The following is a 20147-nucleotide window of genomic DNA, read 5'->3' on the forward strand; positions in this document are numbered from 1 at the left end:
GTGGTCCTCCTCAGTCTAAGTACAGGAGATAAAACACACAATGTTGACTTCCACGCTTCTTGGGACGTCACAAGACGCAAAATTTCTGGAATAGTTGTGTCACGGAGCTCCGCTTTGTCCGTAATACACGTGAGAGTGCTGGTGAGGGCAATGGCATATGAAAACTGGAAGTCCGCGAAAAGTTCTATTCTTGGCTCCACAGTGCAGCACAGAGTTCTACACAAACTTCCAGCCTCAGAGGATATATCTGTCCAGTGGACACACTTTTCCAAATGCTAACTGCTTTTAGCTCCCAGTAGCCTCTGTGGCTGATGTCATTTCCTGTCCCTTAAGTTTCGTTTTACTTTTTCTTATTTTTTTTTTCTTAAAGAGATACTACCAAACTGAGCGTTCTGTTTTGGCAAGGTGATTGAACTGCTGTGGTGCTTCATCCTTATGGTATTTTGACAAAAGCATGTCACAGACATGTTCATTAGGACACCAGGGAACTAGGTTAACTTGGAGAAATAAGATATAATATGGGACCTTTAACACTTGATCTACAGTAAGTATTAAAAAGGCCCCCTTAAATCAAATTCATGTTCTAAAACAATAAAATACATAAACGTTATTTTTCTTTGCACCAAGGTTGAATCTCTTATCAAATGTGTGTGATTTATGTGTTCACGTAGCCAAATTTCCTTTGCCATCTGGTGACAATTCAGTGTTTTAATTCCATCCTGCATATGTGAATCATTGTACGTATTGGTCATACATATTTCATATGTCCCTCCTTGGACGTACAGGATTTCCTGCCGTTCGTCTGCAAAGCCTCAGTTCTCCCGTTGGCTCTGCTGATTGCTGCCTCGGTCCCTCATCTCGTTAGCCTCAAGTATCTCACCGAGAAGTCAAGGACGACATGTGAGGCTAGGGACGGAGACGCGGCTCTTCAAAAGGGTTTTAAAAACTAGTTTCAATCTGGAAGATGGTATCGCCAGATGATAAAAGTCGGCACGATGTATTTGACGTGTTTCAACACGTTTCAGCTAATGACACCGTCAAAGGGCTTCAAAGGGAGTCTTATGTCACTCTGTGATTTCTGAGTTGGTGAGCACAAAATTCCAAAAGCACCTTTAATATCCCAGCTACTGTATATTGTAAGTGTTGACCTTTTTAGCTGCTGAGTGAACCTGACATTTGACTGCGTCGGGCTTCATCAAACGACACCGTGCAATCGTTGATAACGGAATAATTTGACCAACAATAGACTCATTACAGCAGCTTTATCTTTTTTTTTTATTATTATTTTAATAGCAGTAGTTAAAATTCCTCACAGCCAGAGATCACCGTCGTGGCATTTCTCATACATTTTAATAAAGCACTTTCACTGGTATAGTTCATTTCAAGGTGCCACTCAACTCTCCCACAGTCAGTGTGAAGTGTGGGTGAATATGCAGCTCTTTCTTGACCTGGTTGATCAGACATCAGTCTCTGCCTCATTGCTGCTGCCCACAGAATGGAAGAAAGAGCAGCCCTTTGTCCCTAAAGACATCACACTAAATATGAAATGGAAAAACCTTGGGTTCTATTTTTAGAGGGGGTTTCAAATGATAGATAGCTCTGGTGGATTTACTTCTGAATCTTCTATCAGCTCTGTAGAATGTTCAATGTGGGGAAAGTCTAACCCCATGCTGAAGATTGTGGTATGTGCTTTGAAAGAACAAATGACTTGGGTCCTGTGTGTGTGTGTGTGTGTGTGTGTGTGTGTGTGTGTGTGTGTGTGTGTGTGTGTGTGTGTGCGTGCGTGCGTGCGTGCGTGCGTGCTCTGGGGCTCTATTTGTTAGCTCCCCCGCTCTCTTTTCATGATCTCTAACGTCTCGCCATTATTCTCCATGCAGAATAGCCCTTCCATGGTGATCCCAGTGGGGAGCGTTTACATGACGACCCTGTTGATAGACTTAAGAATCCTTCATTCGTGCAGTGAAACGAAGTCTAAGAAAAGAAAATCGATAAAAAATCAATTGGATTGTTTACAAAAATCTCATGTGAAGAGAGACATTCTTGTTAAGATTTAAGGGATCAGTGAAAACGTGGAATGTTTTTTTTTTCTCATCCAGCTAAACATTTCTCCGTTTATGAGTAGTTTTAAAAGATGCCTTCAAAATCATTGCATGTGTTATTGTAAATGTTGTGAATGTTTTGTCATTGGTGTAATCTAGCTACACTGTTGTATGTATATGTAGTATTTTGTGTAGTTTATTGTGCAAAATAAATCAAATAAAATCCAGTGCAAGACATCCTCTAGCACGACCTTGTTAAAAGTTCCAAAACAAAACTTCACCAGTGAAACTCTGTGGCTAAGGATCCCTGCCAGACAGATTTCGTATCATCTTCAGAATCTATTGTTAAAACTCACATACATTGTGTGGAATATTTCAAAATTTTGTGTTCATTTTTGTCACATAGTATATTTACATTATTTGCATTTTACTACTTGAACTAATGACGTATTTGTTTAATTGGAACGCTCCTTGAAACTCTATAAATAAATTAATTATCACTAGTATTAATGAAATAAATGAATATTGTTTACACGTTATATTTGTACTACAACTGCAGGTGGCAGTTGAACGTGCCATTGTGCCTCATTGGTTTCCCGCGGGTCATGTGATCAACGCTCTGACCAATCACGTCACTCAAACAATGTGACGTAGGATATTCAAAGTTTTCAGCAACGTTTTTCGGTTTGGGGGGAGTCGGTGACTCTGCTGCTGCTTTCAGTTGAACGTCAAGACTTTTTAAAAAAAACTTTGCAAAAAAGTTGTTGTATTTTAATGTTTTCATACGAGTGAGGCGGGTTTTTCCTTTACGTCATGGAGGGTACAGTCATTGGACCGGGTCCGTACCGGGCGACGAAGCTGGTGAATATGTTTGCTACGTTTACGTGACGTTTACCACCTTCGCTTTTGGGGTTTCAATAAGAGTGCAAATGTTTAAATGTGACGTCCGTGTGTCTCGGTATACGGCAACAACTGCCTCAGGTTTGACTGAAAAACGTTGTCTAAACGATACCGTGTTGTACGTGTTAAAACTTGTTTAAAGTGAACTGCAACTGAGGTAATTAGCTAACGGTTGTATGTGGTTTTAGTGTTTTAAATCGTGTATCCGCCATCAACTGAATAGAATAGAGATTGGAGTTGGACTTTACGGTGTAAACCTTAATACACTGGTAAAACACATAGCCTTTAATGTCACATGCTATTGTAAAACAAAGTCTTAAGCGCAACATTTTCCACCAAATAATGTTTTTATGGGACAAAATCACTGAAAAGACGAGTTGAAATTGGCCACTTTCAGACATTTCAAAGAAAGGGGAAATGTGTTATAAGCTTGCACCTGTTATGCTAGTGTATTAATGCATCACAATGTATGTGTGTTACGTATTTGAAATTACATCTTCTTTTGTCTTATTTTCCTACCCTTTCCCTGTTGTTTCATGCATCAGAATACATCCTCTCTTGACATGTTTCTTATAGAGCCAACGTATTGCATCTGCATTTGCCTCAAACCATCATATGTTCTCAGTTTATTATAATGACATTATAATTGTAGTACATTGTTTAATGTGTACAGCACTGGCTGTGGTGCTTTATTGGTGTTAACCGATTTATTTTAAGTAAGCTGATGAACCTGCCCTGTAAATGCCAATCACAGACAAAAAAACATAACCATTTTGCCCTGCAACCAAAAAAAAGCACAACATGCAACACTGACCCCTTCTTCCTACCCTTTCCCGTGTGCTATTCACTGGACATTTCAGCCATTAAACATGTATTTTTGTTGTTTTGTTCATCAGAATACATTGAACCAACATCAGGCTATACTTTGTATTTTTCCCAAGCCAAATTTCAACATTAGCAAGTAATTTATTACATCCTGTGTAATCCATTTTTTCGTTTCATAGACCTTTTTCATTGGGCACATTTTTACAGGGAGGGTATGAGTAACAGCAAGGATGTTTAAAGGTCCATTGTGTAACATTCACAAGGGTTTATTAGCAGAACATTGAATATACTACTCATACGTGTACAGTCATTATCAATTGCAGCAGTTACTACATATGTTTGCAGAACATTTTTTGGAAACCGTTGTATCTGTTATTCTACAGTATTTCTCGCAACTTACTCCACTGCATTTCTGTTTCCTGTTATGCAGTGGAATGAAACCATTAAACTCTTCCGTGGGGGAATGACACTCAGAAGACACTGGGCAAACTTCCGCTACTATGACAGCAGTTTCACAGGGTCTGAGGCTGTAGATTACTTGCATGAGCTTCTGAGGCACAACTACAACTTTGGGCCTGACGTGACTCGCTACCAAACCCTGCAGCTGCTTAAGAAGTTCCTCAAGGCACACGCCATAGAAGATATCAAGGGACGTCATGGGACAGAGGATTTTGAAGACAATGGTCAGCTGTACAGGTACTTTGTGAAACGACGCAAGGCACTGCTGCTCCATCTTCAATGTGCTCTTTTCGTCCTTCAGCCAAGCAAATTGCTTTTTTTGTTTTTCTCTCCAGGTTTCCCACACTGTCTCCTCTGAAGTCTCTTCCAACAAGGCCTCTTTTGAGAGACAGCTGTGACCTGCCCAGACTCATCCGCTGGGATGACTATGAAGAACTGCCTCAGCAGGAAAACATTGCACCCCATAAATCGGCTGTCATGGTGAGAACGAGACAAAGGATTTTATGTTCCTATGAGTTTGTTTTGACTCTGCTGCAGGGTTTCCCCATGTTTCCAAACTGCTCTGGCACTGGCGTGTTGTTAGAGACCAGTGTGCATTCAGGAAATGAAGCATTATCCCATTATTTAAACGTAAGAATGTTGTTATTTTTAATAACACTCTCAGACATTAGCAAAAAAGCAAAGCAAATACTACTTATAATACCTTATTGTATGTTACTATTTTCTTAAGTCCTATAGTGAATGGATTTGAACTACGATTTGTCTCATGTTCCCATAACGACTGACAATGTGACAGCATTTAATTGTCTACATTTCTGTAGCCAAGTCTATTCCTCTCACTTTATTAATATCCTTTTGATCTCATCGTCGGTGACAGGAAGAATTATCGGCTTTAAACAGACTCGATTCATGGTTTATCTCTGCTCATAACTTGTCAGGAGATGCAAATTCCTCATTTTGAACTGTGTATTTATTGTCACTTTGGCAGGAGAAACGTACGTAGGTTAAACCGAGCAACCTAAACAGTGCTGATTCATGCTCTGATACAACAGACATGAAAACACTCCGTTGTTATAGCTGCACTGAGGCTACAAACAATCCACTATTTAGTGTTGAAGTTGGGTTTAAGTTCCATTAAAATCTATTTGTAGTAGTTGTTGTTAGTAGTTGTTTGGTGAGGTAAAAGTCAAACTACATATATAGGCCGACAGTATGTGTCAGAAAATCTATTGTCTTGGGTTGGGGTTAATACATTTGAGATTTTGAAGAAGTTGCAGCATAGTTCAAATCAAAGTGAGATCATTTCAAGTTTCTCCACTGTTTCAATTTCTTATATAGACCAAAAAACTCCAATGTACATTAAATGAAATTTTGAAGCACTTGAATAATTCAAAAATGTTCCTTAACATAATTTTTTATTTTACTTCAGACTGCTTCTTGTTGACCGACTGGACAACATTATATGAGGAACATTTCTTCTGAAATGTTTTCCCCCGTTGCATTTATTGATAAAAGAAACCACAGATCTTTCTGTGTAATTGGTTTCATTTGGATAAGGAGTGAACTTAAGAACTTCACCATAACGTGAACTAGTACATGTCCATATCTCACACAATGTCAACAACTCCTCTTTAGTTTTACACAAGTAGGATTTATTGTATTGATAACAATTCATTTTAATAGTCACCTGACCGATACAGAATATTGTAGTATTACCCAAATGGGTCACCGATCTTTTTTGCTCTTGTTATGCAAATTTAAAAGGGACTTTCTCTCTCTTTCTTCCTTTGTTTTGATCAGACTTCAGATTTGTGGAATAAAAGACACAGTGTTGCTATTGGAGATGTGCATGAGTGCAAGCTCATACGCAGGAAGGAGATTACTTCAAAGCAAGTGGACCACGTTTGGAAATCGATGACAGTAGCACAGTATGTAATTCTTTTATACACCCTCTGTTCATGCTGCATTTGTTTTTATTTTCATTTTATATTCAGCTATTTGATGCTGTTGTTTTAGTTTACAGAGAGTGCTTGGCCTGAAGTCGTTGGATGGAGTGTTAAACCCCGCACATGTGAACGGCAAGCACATCGTTCACAACGTGTTCAGTGTTAATAAGACGGGCATAGTCGTACTGGAGAACAAAGCTGGTATGATGTATTGGTTCACAACACCATCTTTGTTTCTCTGATGTAACTTGTAAGAATATCACAAATCACCTATTTCTTTTTTCTATCTCCAGATGACATGCCCTATTGGGTGGTATCAGCAATGAAATGTCTTGCCAACTGTAAGTATATATCTTATACTGCCAACATAAAACATTAATGTTTAAAAAATGTTGTTCTTGTCAGTTTTTAAAGCTAAAAAAGCATCAAATATTGCCAAGCCTGTATATTAAGAGGGCAAGTTGCTATTCTTATAAGAAATGTATTTAGTTTACGTTGTTTTAGTTGATCAAAACACATTTTCTGGCTTTTTATCATGAAGTGATCTGCAGATTAAACTTAAAGTGCATGCACATATATAAAATCTTCAGTGTCATATTTGTTTCTTTGCCCCTATTTGAGAGGAAAAAAAAACGTTTTTGTCTTCTTTCTCAGGGCCTCATGGCAGAGACAGCAAACAACCAGTGTACCTGGGTTTTGAGAGGGATGTTCTGAAAACAGTAGCAGATTATTTTCAAAGACTCCGAGAACCTCTTCTGACTTTCCATCTATATGAGGTCTTTGTCAACATTCTTAGTGAGTACTTCACAGTTTGAGTCGCCAAGGAACACTTGCTGGTGTTTATTTTGTCTGGCTTGTGTTTGCCGTCAGGAGCAAAAGTCTTCTTTCTCCATATCTCTGCAGGTCTGCTGCAGGAGGAGGAGGTGACAACTGAAGCTCTTCAAATCAGCAGTCTGTTGTTGCCACCACCCAACCGAAGACGCCTCCAGCTTTTAATGCGTCTCATGGCGAGGGTCTGCCAGAATCCCCACCTGCCTCCTCTCAATGACACCATTACTACCCGCACACTGGTACAACTTTCAATCAGTTATTCTCTTCATGTCTTTGTGTTATTTTCTATACTTTAAGCAATCAATATCATTTTAACCTGCTTGTCTTTTACAAAAGCAAAGCATTTAAACTCATGGATTTTGTTGAGGAGAGCATTTTTAGGTAGTAGTTTGTTGGATAAACAAACATGCAGACTTTGGGGCGAAGAGAAACTGGGGAATATTGCTTTCTCGTATACTTTGCATCATTTTCATGGAGCAGAAAATTGCTTCTTCCTCAAAAAACTGTGTATCCTGTACACCAACTGCAAAATGCTCTCCACAAAGCTCTGCAGTGCTTGCAAACAGTTAAAATTCTAAATTCTAAAACACACCAGTAGCCAGTGAAGATAATATTCCAGTATTATAAAATTATTCGCTGATGCTGATTAACTTGGCGATGGATACTTAGATGTCCTTGTAGGAGCAGAAGGAGAAAACTCCCCAACAGTTACTATGTGTGCGAAACGGTTGTCATAATGAATGTCTTTCTCTCCTCTGTTGATTTTCTTTTCTCTGCCTGTCTCAACACTTGGTTTGGTTTGTGAAAGATAGAGTAAATATTATTCATGAAAATTAATCATTCAGGGAATCACTACAACTTTCCAGCCACAACAGTCAAACACTTTGCACTGCTCTCTCCACGGCGGACACATTTTAGATAATGGTGTGGCCACACTGTTCCAGGAGTGCGACTATGTTAACAAGATGTGACAAGTTAAGTCAGTGATGTTCTAAAGGCAAAAAAACTTTGCCGGATAATAGACAGAAATATATTGTGTGTTCTCGCCCCTTAAAATATTATGTCTATTATACATCACGCCTTGACCCGAGGTACAAATATTCATGATTCAATATATAAACTAACATTTTTATGTGACCAAAAAAAAACTTGGAACAGTTCTGTTGCAAAACAGGTATTTAATAAACGCTATTGGCTCCACACACTAAATTAATATGCATTAAGCTGTCAAGATAATAATTCTTGGCTCAAAACAAGCACAGGCTGCCACCACCTCCACTAAATTGTTTTTGTCTGGAGCTGTTGCTTTCAATTTGATCAACAGATACTCGTCATATTGTCTGCATTTATGATTTTAGTATACAACTGCTGTGTAGAGCAACTGGCAATTAAATTGTTAGCATTTCCGTTGTCTTAGCAATGACTCGAAGCATTCACTCATTCACACAGTGCTTGTTCCACACACACATATTCTCTACTTATCTGACTTGCATACACCAGCAAGAAGAATTCTGGGTTCTGATTTGCATACTTAAATATAAATATAGCAGCTGTCTCCTTCCACTGACTGGAAGGTACTCTTGGCTCACAGCTGCTCGGTTGGTTGGATTCTTATCCGTCTCTTAATCTGTCTCTTATTCTTGGCGGCGTCTAGATGCTGCAGATGTTCTCTCATTGCGTTCTGGGCTCAGTAGATGAGATGGACTTGGACGAGCTGCTGGCCACCAAACTGGTGACGTTCATGATGGATCACCACAGCACCATCTTCCAAGTGCCCTCCAAGCTGCGTTTCCAGGTCGAGGAGCATATGTCCCATCTGAAAAGAGTTCAGGTCGGTACCATATATTCTTACATTGCAATATACATCACAATATACAATCTACGATCACTGTTCTTATTTTCCCTCCACAATCTGCTGCGTATGTACAAAAACACATGCCAGGTGCTCAGTCTTCAAAGTGGTACAGCCCCCAGATATTCATTACAATGCCTTGAAGCTGTAATTACATATGTTTATGTACTATGTACATATGAGTAGATGCCACAGTAATGGTCAAGCCCAGGACACAAAACAGTGGGAACAGTATGTCTCAGGCTTGACAATTAGCTGCTTGGCCAGATGGGGTCACTGCGCTTTGTCTTCCGTGGTTAAATAGCCAACAAATCTCTATCAGAGGAAAAGTGCGGTAGAATGTTGACCACTACATGCATTTATGAGAGAGCTCATGGCGTGTTCATTGTCTACTACTTCTTTTAAAATTCGTGCTGATGTTCGTCCAAACACAAGATGGCGCCAGTGCTTTGATGACAAACTTTTATTCCATACTTTCAAACTTAAATTACATTGTGTTTCCCATACACTTTATTATTTGAAAATTCATAGTTTTTTTTGCTTATATTTAGTTTGTTTTGCTACTGGAGATAAAAAAAATTACCTGAAATGTTATTGAGGTTATAGGCACATACCTCGTACCTCATTACCATGAGGTACATTTGTTTTTGAGTCCAGGTGATGTTTATGGTTTGTGATCTATCCAAAGAAGCATGTGGCAGGCAAGAGAAGTACACCAGACTTGTATTGTAGAATACCATGTGCTCTGTTCTGGGAGCACACTGTGGCACTGACAAGAGATACCATATTATCTATTATACCTTCCAAATTCTTTTCTTTTTTTTAAGGGAAAAACAACTGCACTGTTTTTCTGTAACACTGGCTGCCACATATTGATTTTATTTCTCTTTTCAAATTGGTACACTAAAATCTTATTTCACAGTAGAGCTGTGAGCAGCACATTGATTTGCTCAGTTCCTTCTGGTTTTGCTCTTTGTGTCATTTAGACCAACACACACTGACAATGGTAAGGGGCAGAGCTGGAGTCAATCTGGCTTAAAAACAACATCACTTGGTCTTGAGGAACACAAATAATGTGCACCTTTTGTTTGCAAATGAGATCTGATCACAAGTGGTTATTGGAGACACACTCAGGACACAATTTAATGTTGGACATGAGCTGATGATTAACTTAAAGCTGCCCATTTGATTGATTGGGTCACTTAAAATGGAAGTTACTACCAGGTCAGGTTTCTCTCTAGCTTGAAGTCCCTGTAAATTGATTAATATATCAGTTTTGACTTTATCATCCCACAGGAAAATGTGTTCATAACCATCTCACCAAATGTATGTGTGTGTGTGAGTAAAATTCCGCCTCATTCTCTGCTCTGAGACAGTGCACCTGCAGCCTCACAGCAGGAGTCTGCGCCTGTTATTTCTGTTCTTCTTTACTTCATTTCGTCATCTATAAGAATATTATATAAAGTGTCAGAGCTTTTCTGTATGTTTTTACATCAAGCTATATCACATTTTCAGGACAAAGGGCTCTTAGCAAACAAACCAAAGGCAACAGACTGAATACAGAAACTCTGCATTTGCTTTAGTGTCTTTAAGACTCTTAAATGTCCTGTCACTGCGTTTAGTTGTGGGCTTAGTGTCCCATTTGGCAAAATTACATCTTCTTCACTGTAAAAAGAGCATTGGTGAGAGCAGCTGGTCGGAAGCAACAGTGTGAGTTTATCATGAGATTAAATTAAATTTAAAATATGAAATGATGGGGTTTGCTAGTCATTGAGGCCATTACACATACTTCAGTTTAAACAATCAATAAAAATTACATGAAAATGGAATACATATTTTAGACAGTACTGTCACCCCTGCACTGAAGGTCGATGTTCCAGGATCTGGTTTGCATCTGTTGCTGTTGCTATGGGAAACGCTGGATGACAAAAGCATGCACACAGACCATAGGGTTTTTATCCATTTTAATTCTCTGCTTCTTTGTCAACCTGTTTTTTTTTAACTAATTTAATGTATTTCTTGATGAAATCAAATCACCTTAATTGGTGAATTGATTACAGTTGGCAAATCAATCTATTCACTGCAATCAGTTGGACATCAATCACCATAAATTTGCAAGAAATGTCCAGAATAACAACTGTCTGAGGACTGAGTGTACCTTGCGTGTTTACAAGGATTTATAACCTTTGATTGCCCACTTAAAATGTTTGCAGTCTATTCTCATCCATAAGTGTATGGAGCGACTACATGAAGTCTGTGAAGCTGGAAGTAATATCATAATGCGATTTAATGACTTGACTGAAAGACTATACTACCCATGAAGCTGACCGCTCACCAACATCACACAACACACACCCATCTGTAAACAAACACACAGGTGGTTACAGCAGTATATCTGTATAGTGTGTCATGCAAACATCTTCACTCCTGTCCTTAGATTACAGTTTGAAACCAAAAGTATCTGAATCAAATGTTACCACAGGCCCTCCACAGACTTTCAGATGTGAAAGAACCCAAGGACAAGACCAGTGGGACAGATTTCTGTGTATTAGACATTGACAATGGAGATGTCTATCATACATAGGCTGATTAAAAGCAACACATTTGGTCTTTGCAAACAGCCAATTCACAAGTGCTCATTCTAGGTCCATGTAGATGGAGGTTCTAGTGTCAGTTCTGAGTTGATGTACAACATCCACTTATGATCAGATCACCTAAGACACGTGTCAAACTCAAGGCCTGGGGGCCAGATGTGGCCCGCCACGTCATTTTGTGTGGCTCACGAGTGATTAATTGGTGTTAAAAATCTGTGTTAAAAATGTGTCTATACTGCCTTAAGGCGTGCGTTGACCACAAAGCATGGCGATTGCGTTACCCACAAAGTGACGGCATCCTGCCACTAGATCGTAGTGTATCAGTGTATCATGCGATGAGTGAAATCGAGATTGAGACTGTGAATGCAGCAGAATGCATTCACAAAAGCCACAACCAAAAACGATGTGGCAGTGAAAGCTAGCTTTATTGTGGCTGAAGAAATGGCCCGTGCTTCAAAGTCTTTTCCTGAGGGTGCGTTTTTGAAGCAGTGCATGCTGAAGGTGTGTGAGCAGGTCTGCCCTGACCATTAAACAGACTTTTAAAACTGTTAGTTTGTCAAGAATCACCATCTATAATGCATCATATTTGTAACTTGAATAAGTAATAAATACAGAAATTTAGCAATACGTTACGGAGTAGTTACCTTTATTTTACATTATATTTGGTTACATTTAGTAACATTTATTCTGTACGACAGTTACATCTGGCCCTTTGAGGGTAACCATTATGCTGATGTGGCCCTCAGTGAAAATGAATTTGACACCCCTGACCTAAGACATGATCATTCTTTCTTAACATCTGTGCACAGTTTTTTTCATATTGATGTTTGCTTTTGTTCAACATGTCGGATCTTTTTTTTGTTCTTTTAACAACCTGTATTTGGTGTAGGTCTTTGTTTTGCCCACAAAGGCCTGGATCGATTTTTGTCTTTTGAGTCTAACATCACATGCATTCAGTACCCACACTGTGAAGCTGAAAAATAATTGCTATTTATAAAAAAGAAAAACTATAACCACCCTGCACACAGTGAATGAATTATTCACATTTGCTAGCCATATTAATTATCCTCATTTACATGTTCTGAAGAACATCTGGGGAGAACAAGCCACCTACTGAGATTGTATTTCTCAAGAACACGTTTAATTTTCAAATGTAAACAACCTGCACTTCACGTCACACTGATTTCTTTGGGGGCTCATGATACGTTCATTCCCACATTAGCCAATGAGGTTCCAAATACATTTTAATAATGTTTCCATTTACGTCATGATTTAATTTGTAAAAACGTCAAAACAAGCGCGTGCACATTCATAATTTGGTAGTTGGCTGTTTACCACTGTTTTCTGTCTTCCACATTTTAAGTCAAACAGATGGCTGGCCATTTAAAATCCATTAATCCTAATGGAAATCCATTTCCTGTCTCCCATCAGATCAAATATGCGGGTTCAGATACAGACTTTAGCGCTTCTCCAGCTTTTTGTAAACAGATCAGGAGGGTAGAGTCTGAGGAGCAGAAAGTGATTGGTACACAGACCCCGATACAGGAGCTGCTGGAGGGTCTGATTGCAGACAAAGAACTTCCCGCCAAGGATAAAAGAAAAAGGCTTAAACAGGTATGTTAAGGCTGTTTGAAAAAAGACGCATTATCAAGTTTTGACGGCCTTTGTGCAATAGACTGTAAGAATGTTTTTGTATGTGAGTGAGTTGTTAAGAAGGCTGAAGAAGTGAAGTGTGTACTGTTAAGATAATTCAAAGACAAGCAAAATAAAGTCTGATTAAAATTTTAGAATACCCGTTTTGAGGTGAACACATACTGTACAGTTAAGAAGCATACACTTCCCATCTCAGTTTCAGAGGTCGTACCCAGAAGTCTACCACAATCGATTTCCCACCGAGGAAAGCAAAGCAGCCGTCATACCCGAGAAACCCCCTCGACCCAAACCGCCGCTTATGTTCTTCAACCTCAAGAAATCTTTCCAGCCTTTTCAGAGGAGCTGGAGTTTTAGGGCATGATCCGCCTCCATCGACAAGTCTGAAAATCAGGCCGTGCTCACATCTCAACCGCGGGGTCTTCGCACACGGAGGGATTTCACTGACAAGGTGCACTGTTCAGTTTTGGTACCACTACATTTTGTATTTGTAGCACTATAACTAGATAATATTTTCACACCTAATTTTTTGTTCATGTGGGTATGGTTGGAGTTGTGGAATATTGCTAACTATGACATTCAGCCACTGTGGTAGCTGAACTGTCCATTCAGGGCATTTCCAGATTTCTAATGATTGTTGCCAGAAAACTTGAACAAATTATTAACATAATAAATGAACCACTAATGTTTATTAAAAATTAACTCTTAATAGTTTTGCCAATTAATTATGTTTTAGAACATATTTCATCTATCCATATTTTTTGGAAAGGTACAATTTACTTATAGTGATTCAGAAAACTACATATGATGGAAAAACAAAAGGACAAACGCAAGCTATTTACAGAAATATAACTAGATTCAAAGTATTCAGAAGCACTGAGAAGGCATAACGTATTAAACAAGCAATGACAGCACTGTTATTAATTAAGATAACCTCAAATGTTGCATCTTGCATTTCCAAGTATTAGATGTTAAAAAATATCTTATTTAAACCTGGCAGTGTTTCTGTGGCATATTTCACCTCTTTGTGTTAGGCTTTTTTTTCTGAAGAGGTTTTTTGTAATTTTGTGTTTAATTTCATTTGCATTTTCAGCCAGTGTTTAAACTTCAAAATCAATCAGAATTTAATTTAGCTGAATTGAATGAACGCATTTCAACTCTAAGGGATTGATTATCTTAACATTTTAGGTTGTGAAATATTAATGATCAAATTGTATCATGTTCTTTGATTCATATGAATACAGTTTTATTGTATGTTATGCTGTACTGCAGCCCCAGTGTTGGTTATGAATGACCTTTGACCTTTGTGTCATTTAATGAGCACGTGTCATTTAATGAGCACGACTCATGTGACGCAAACGTGGAAGGGTCATTATGGTGCCGAAAGCACAAATGCATGTTTGTGTCTGTCAGGTTAATGGTTACTTAACGTCGCTGAACATATCAACTATCAAGGGTTTGCCCCAGAAAGGGAGTGGCTGTGACGTGTTACTGAAATGAGAAGTGTTAGTTGCAACTCTGTGGAGACAATTACATTTGCAACAAAGACATAAATCATAACTAAAGATGTAAAAAAAAAAAAGCTGTTTAATAGCTGTTGGGATGTTCTGATACCAAATCTCAGAAAAGGGAATAATCAAGCTCTTCATTAACCCTCCCTGTATTTTACTTGATTACTACATGTGCACTCTACTCTCATTTCATGTTTTCATTTGTTAGTTTTATTCTGTATATAAGAACTATTCTCTTGATTGGTACATATTTCAATGTCTCAGATATTTTCAATGTTTTGTCTTAATTTTCTGTCACAACGTTTTTTTTGTTTGTTTGTTTTTTTACTCAATTTGAAACCTACTTTTATTGTTGTTGCCTAAGGGCCACTCATTACTGTTTCTTCATAAATGCTGTTGAACAAATACAATGATGCTGGATTAACTGTTACACTTGAATTGCTGCTGTGTGCTGGAAACAAATCAGGAGAAAAGTGATAACACTGATGCTGATTTTCATATTAAAAAAAATTAAATATGCGGTTCTGTGAATTGTTTGCTATATACACTATGAAGAATGTTGTCAAAAATGTGTGCACATTTACCTTTAATAACTGATTTAACTAATATTTGTGTGAATGTGTTGTGTAATCAACTCATTTATGCAGTTGTTTAATGAGGAGTCATTCTATACGACTGCAGTACTTGATGTTCGAAACAAACTGCGATGCGTAACCTTGAATGGAAAAACAGTTCAGTTCCATCATCCACACTGCTTCAAGCAAGATTTATTTTTTTCACACCTTTATTTATGTGAGTTTGTTTGCCAGATTGTGTGTTGTGTGTTTCTCTCCCTTTATCTACTGTATGAAGTTTAAAATGTGTTCAATTTACACTGAAAGTATGCAAGCATTTCTCATTTGCAGTGCAGTGCAGGGAAATGTCCTCCTCGTGTGGACAGGCTCACTTCAGGACCCTACATAGTACTTCTGCATAGTCCAGAGTGGACTGCGTGGAATCCCAATGAGTGGTCAGCAGTTGGTCTGATTAAGAGTGTCGGCGAACTACAGTCCTGGAGACCGTTCATGCAAGTATAAACTTTTTGTATAGAACTTGCATAACACCAAGAGAAACAAGGATAAGTTTGGTTTTTTTACCCACTAGCATGCTGCCCACTTAATGTGCTTTGTTCAGTGTTCAGTAACATACCTCAAGGTTTATTGTCAATATCGCAAGTCATGTTTGTGAGAGCAATGGGAAATGTATTGAGTAAAGCAAATAATGAGTAGCACTAGCATCCATGTCGTATCGATTTGAAAGACACTTTTGGGAGTAGATAATGCACCAGTTGCATGCACGAAATTCACAACGGAGTGGAGAAAACCTTGTCCTCATGTTGCTCAAGTCTCTTTTTCCTCTAATGGAGATAATGTGATCTGTATCTGGAGCCATCAGGCTGCTGAAAGAGCTGGAGAAGGAAAAAAAAAAAAACACTCAATGCAAGGAATAAAAGGTTTAGGAAACCATTCAGTGACTCCAAGGCTAAACTTTAACATACCACAGGCGTTGACAAAGAATTTTAAAGAGAGCAAGTTTGTCTGGAATCACGACTCGGCACAAATCATCTGAAATTAATTATATGGAATGAATGACCTTTGAAATTATCACAAAACGCTTAACGAACATCGAGGTTGAGAGGTCCATGGTCATTGTGCGACAGGTATTAGTGCATTAATATTCCAGCCTGTGTGACTGCAGATAGTCCAGTAGGAGCACCTTTCAGAGTGAGTGGGAGTAGCTGATTATCTCAGTAGTGGAGTGAAGGAGAGGGAATTAACTCTTAAACTCTGGGACCTCTTCAGCCTTTGTAGCCATGCAGGCAAAACCTGACCTGGGTACAGAGCAGTCAATTTGCTGTCTTGCATATCACACACGCTTGAATCCCACCCCTCAATATATCTGATGTTTAGGTTGTGCTGATGAGACTTATTTTAAAAAGTTGGCAAGGGGCAACCTAAAATGCTGAGCTTTTTTTTTGCATTGCATTGCATCTCCACACAACAATTTCTGTTGATTTAGTGAGGGAATTGGCCTAATTAACGTTGGCACATTTTTTCTCTAAAGTTCTGAGGCTGTCAAGGTTGCATGTGTGTATCAACAGTTGTTTGGGTATGATGTGTGAGTGAATCAGCCAGCCCATGCTCTCCAGTTGGAAAAAGCTCATGCTGTTTCCCCCAATGCTTTTCTGGGAATCGACATGTAGCAGTGGTAATTGGTTCTTCACTCTGGAAGGGTTTGTTGGAAGGGTCGTTGCAGAGCTGCATGTATCACACGATCACAGCGACCTGAAAGCACTGAAGCACAGGGATAAATAATATCCTGCTGCATAAATGATGTTTTCCCTCCGTCAAGTGCAGAACATTATCTCTGTGGAAGACCAAAAGAGATTAGTTGTCCTTTTGTTTTTCGAGTGCTTTACTGCGACCACTAGATTGTAGTTTGTTTCTGCCAGCACCAGATACGTGTGTGTTTTAAAGGGGTCATATTATACCCTATTTCTCCAAGTTAACCTAGTTTCCTGGTGTCCTAATGAACATGTCTGTGACATGCTTTGGTCAAAATACCATAAGGATGAAGCACCACAGCAGTTCAATCACCCTGCCAGAACAGCCCCTTTCAGAGCACTCTGTTTAGTAGTATCTCTTTTGGTCCACCTTAAAAAAAAGAGAAAGTAAAACCAAACTTAAGGGACAGGAAATGACATCAGCCACAGAAGCTACTGGGAGCTAACAGCAGTTAGCATTTGGAAAAGTGATCATTTGCAGGCTCTAGCAGGCACATTTGACGGATAACATGTATCCACTGGACAGATAAATCCTCTGAGGCTGGAAGTTTGTGTAGGACTCTGTGCTGCACTGTGGAGCCACGAATTGAACTTTAAGCGGACTTCCAGTTTTTGGATACTGTTGCCCCCACCAGCACTCATTGCATGTTTTATGGACAAAGCATTTCTTTATTAGTAATAATAATAATAATAATGCATTATATTTGAAGGCGCCTTTCAAGACACTCAAGGTCGCTGAGACACTCAAGGAAGCTGGAAGGCTTTGTCTAACAGTCTATGGATTTAAGTTTAATTTTCTTTTAATTTAATAGAGTTTTCGTAATTACAAGAGCTACAAATAACAATAATAAATCACTGTTAAGCTGCACATTACAGACTCCCGTGGACTAACAAAATTTAATCCACCCAATTTTCCAGAAATTCATTTCAAACTGGTTGTCATGAAAACAGAGTGGCGGCCTTTTGTTAAAGCCCCGGCATCAAAGAGTGGCAATAGGCAGAAAGTGGGAATGTGTAAATGTCACAGAATTAACAACAGCTCACATACATCTTAACGAATCATCTCAAAAGGTTAAATGCAGCAACACAAACGCCCGGAAATGGGTGACCTTTTCAAAAGCATCTCTCCATATTTTTTTTTAATATTGTATCTTCAGCCTGCACTGCTGCTCAGTGAAGCTAAACTTAAAGCCATTCTCTCTCTCCATCAATGTCAACTGATAACAGCCTTTTGAAAAGAAATGAGGCTGTGCTGTCTGTACGTGGGTAGAGTGCATAACAGGCTTGTTTATGACTGAGTGATGGCTCGAGTTATCTTATAGTCTAGATTCTGATCACTGCTTTATGTGAGGTTGTTTTTTTTTTTTTGTCTGATGCTTGAAGTGCCTTTTGTCTCTTATCCTCTTGTAACATAAAACACAGTATCTGTGTGAGTGGCTCTAAGCATTTGTGCTGATCTCAAGGTCTGATTGCGTGATTAATTATAATATCTCTACTCTTCAGAAGAATGAAAAGAAAGGAGCATTATGTAATGTTTTAAATATGCCAAAAAAGCATGGCTGAAAACCATGACATGAGAGTGTCCCTCCACTCTTTCTCATGATTGCGTTTCCTTTTGGGCACGAAATTGGATCGGCACCATCAGCACCATGACCCTTGTGTGGATGATAAAGCGGTAGAAGATGGATGAATGGAAATTTTGTATAAAAGGACATTTGTGGCTGTGTGAAATAGGGATGGGTCAAAATATGAATTTGGCGATTGCATCGCTGTCCTTTTTCGTGGAATTCGATAATCGGTACGCCAGGGCAACTATCGATATTTTAATTAACCCATTGACGCCCGGGAGAGCGGCTGCACGTGTTATTCTACCGTAGACACTGGTAAACCGGATACGTCAATTTAAGGGTATAAGGGTTCCTCGCGACATTGTTTTAAAATTACTTCTCACAAACATGGAGGACTTTGACAGTGGAGAGATTTCTGAAGGCAGTTATTTTGAGGAGTTCCGTCTTCGATGACGTCATCGCTGATAACTTCGAACGCGCTGAACAAATCGACCGGGATTTATGGTTAAGACATAATTATGTTTGAAGGCGACGAGGTCGGCGATAACGACGATAAATACCACCGTAATCGACGCAGTGTTTACAACCGTGCACCAGCGGTGACAGTGGATTTACCTGCAGATGCCACAGTGATGAAAACTCTATCACCGTCACATGTGAAGCAGACTGTTACAGTCATTACATGCTGTTCTTGTTCTTCACACTCCATCAGGACTAAATCAAGGCACTGACACAAGTTGATATTACTTTATTTTCTTACTGTTTTTCAATTGAAAATAGTTGTTCACTTTAATTTTACATTTTTGTATCTAAATAAACTAAATTTCACAGGAAAGCTACAGGTGTAAGCTCTCAAATACGTTTTGAATTGTGTTGAGAAATCAGTAATTTAGTAGGCATTGAACCTCAGGTTTTAGAGACATTTTTCCCAGGCGCTTCAGGCCTTAATGGGTTAACAGACGAAGGCGCGGTAAAGTAAAGAGTCCATGCCAGTTTCACTCGCCTGGGCATCGCTGCTTCATGTCTCCTTGCGGTGGCACTGTGAAAAAAGATGACTCACTCATGTATTTGTGGTCCTCCTCAGTCTAAGTGCAGGAGATTAAACACGCGATGTTGACTTCCGCGCTCACTGGGACGTCACGAAGAGTTCTATTCTTGGCTCCACAGTGCAGCACAGAGTCCTACACAAACTTCCAGCCTCAGAGGATTTATCTGTCCAGTGGATACATGTTATATATGATGGCAATGTGCCTGCTAGAGTCTGCAAATGATCACTTTTCCATATGCTAACTGCTGTTAGCTCCAAGTAGCTTCTGTGGCTGATGTCATTTCCTGTCCCTTAAATCGGAACTCGACCGGAAGTTCCTATTAACGCTGTTTATTTGGTGTGTATCTGCATCATTACCTTGTTTATGAAGCCCTGAAGGTTCAAAACAAACAGTTCAGCCATTGCTGAGAACGCTGTGTTTATTGTAATCTCGGGGCTCAACGAGTTCTCTGAAAATCCCTTAATAGTTACGTAAACAGCGGTTCTCCTGAACAGCGGATCCTCCTGCTCCGGGCACTAGTCCGGGCACATCCGGTTGCGTACATTGAACCGCAGAAGAAGAATAACGTTGTGGAGGTGTTTGACGAGCGACAGTGTCTTC

The 20147-nt window shown here is 39.2% G+C and overlaps 1 protein-coding gene across 1 annotated transcript; it reads left to right on the forward strand.

The window, feature by feature from the left end:
- Window positions 1–2852: 2852 nt before the first annotated feature.
- Window positions 2853–13460, forward strand: LOC310926004 (DEP domain-containing protein 1B-like; the record flags this gene model as incomplete). Its single annotated transcript, XM_083888092.1, has 11 exons — window positions 2853–2900; window positions 4195–4460; window positions 4559–4703; window positions 6024–6151; window positions 6240–6370; window positions 6463–6510; window positions 6824–6964; window positions 7073–7239; window positions 8655–8831; window positions 12878–13060; window positions 13296–13460. The coding sequence occupies 11 exons, from the start codon at window positions 2853–2855 to the stop codon at window positions 13458–13460; spliced, it is 1599 nt and encodes a 532-aa protein (XP_083744218.1).
- Window positions 13461–20147: the final 6687 nt, after the last annotated feature.

The sequence above is a fragment of the Microchirus variegatus genome (assembly GCF_963457635.1).
Source record: "Microchirus variegatus genome assembly, chromosome: 1".
Classification (NCBI taxonomy): domain Eukaryota; kingdom Metazoa; phylum Chordata; class Actinopteri; order Pleuronectiformes; family Soleidae; genus Microchirus; species Microchirus variegatus.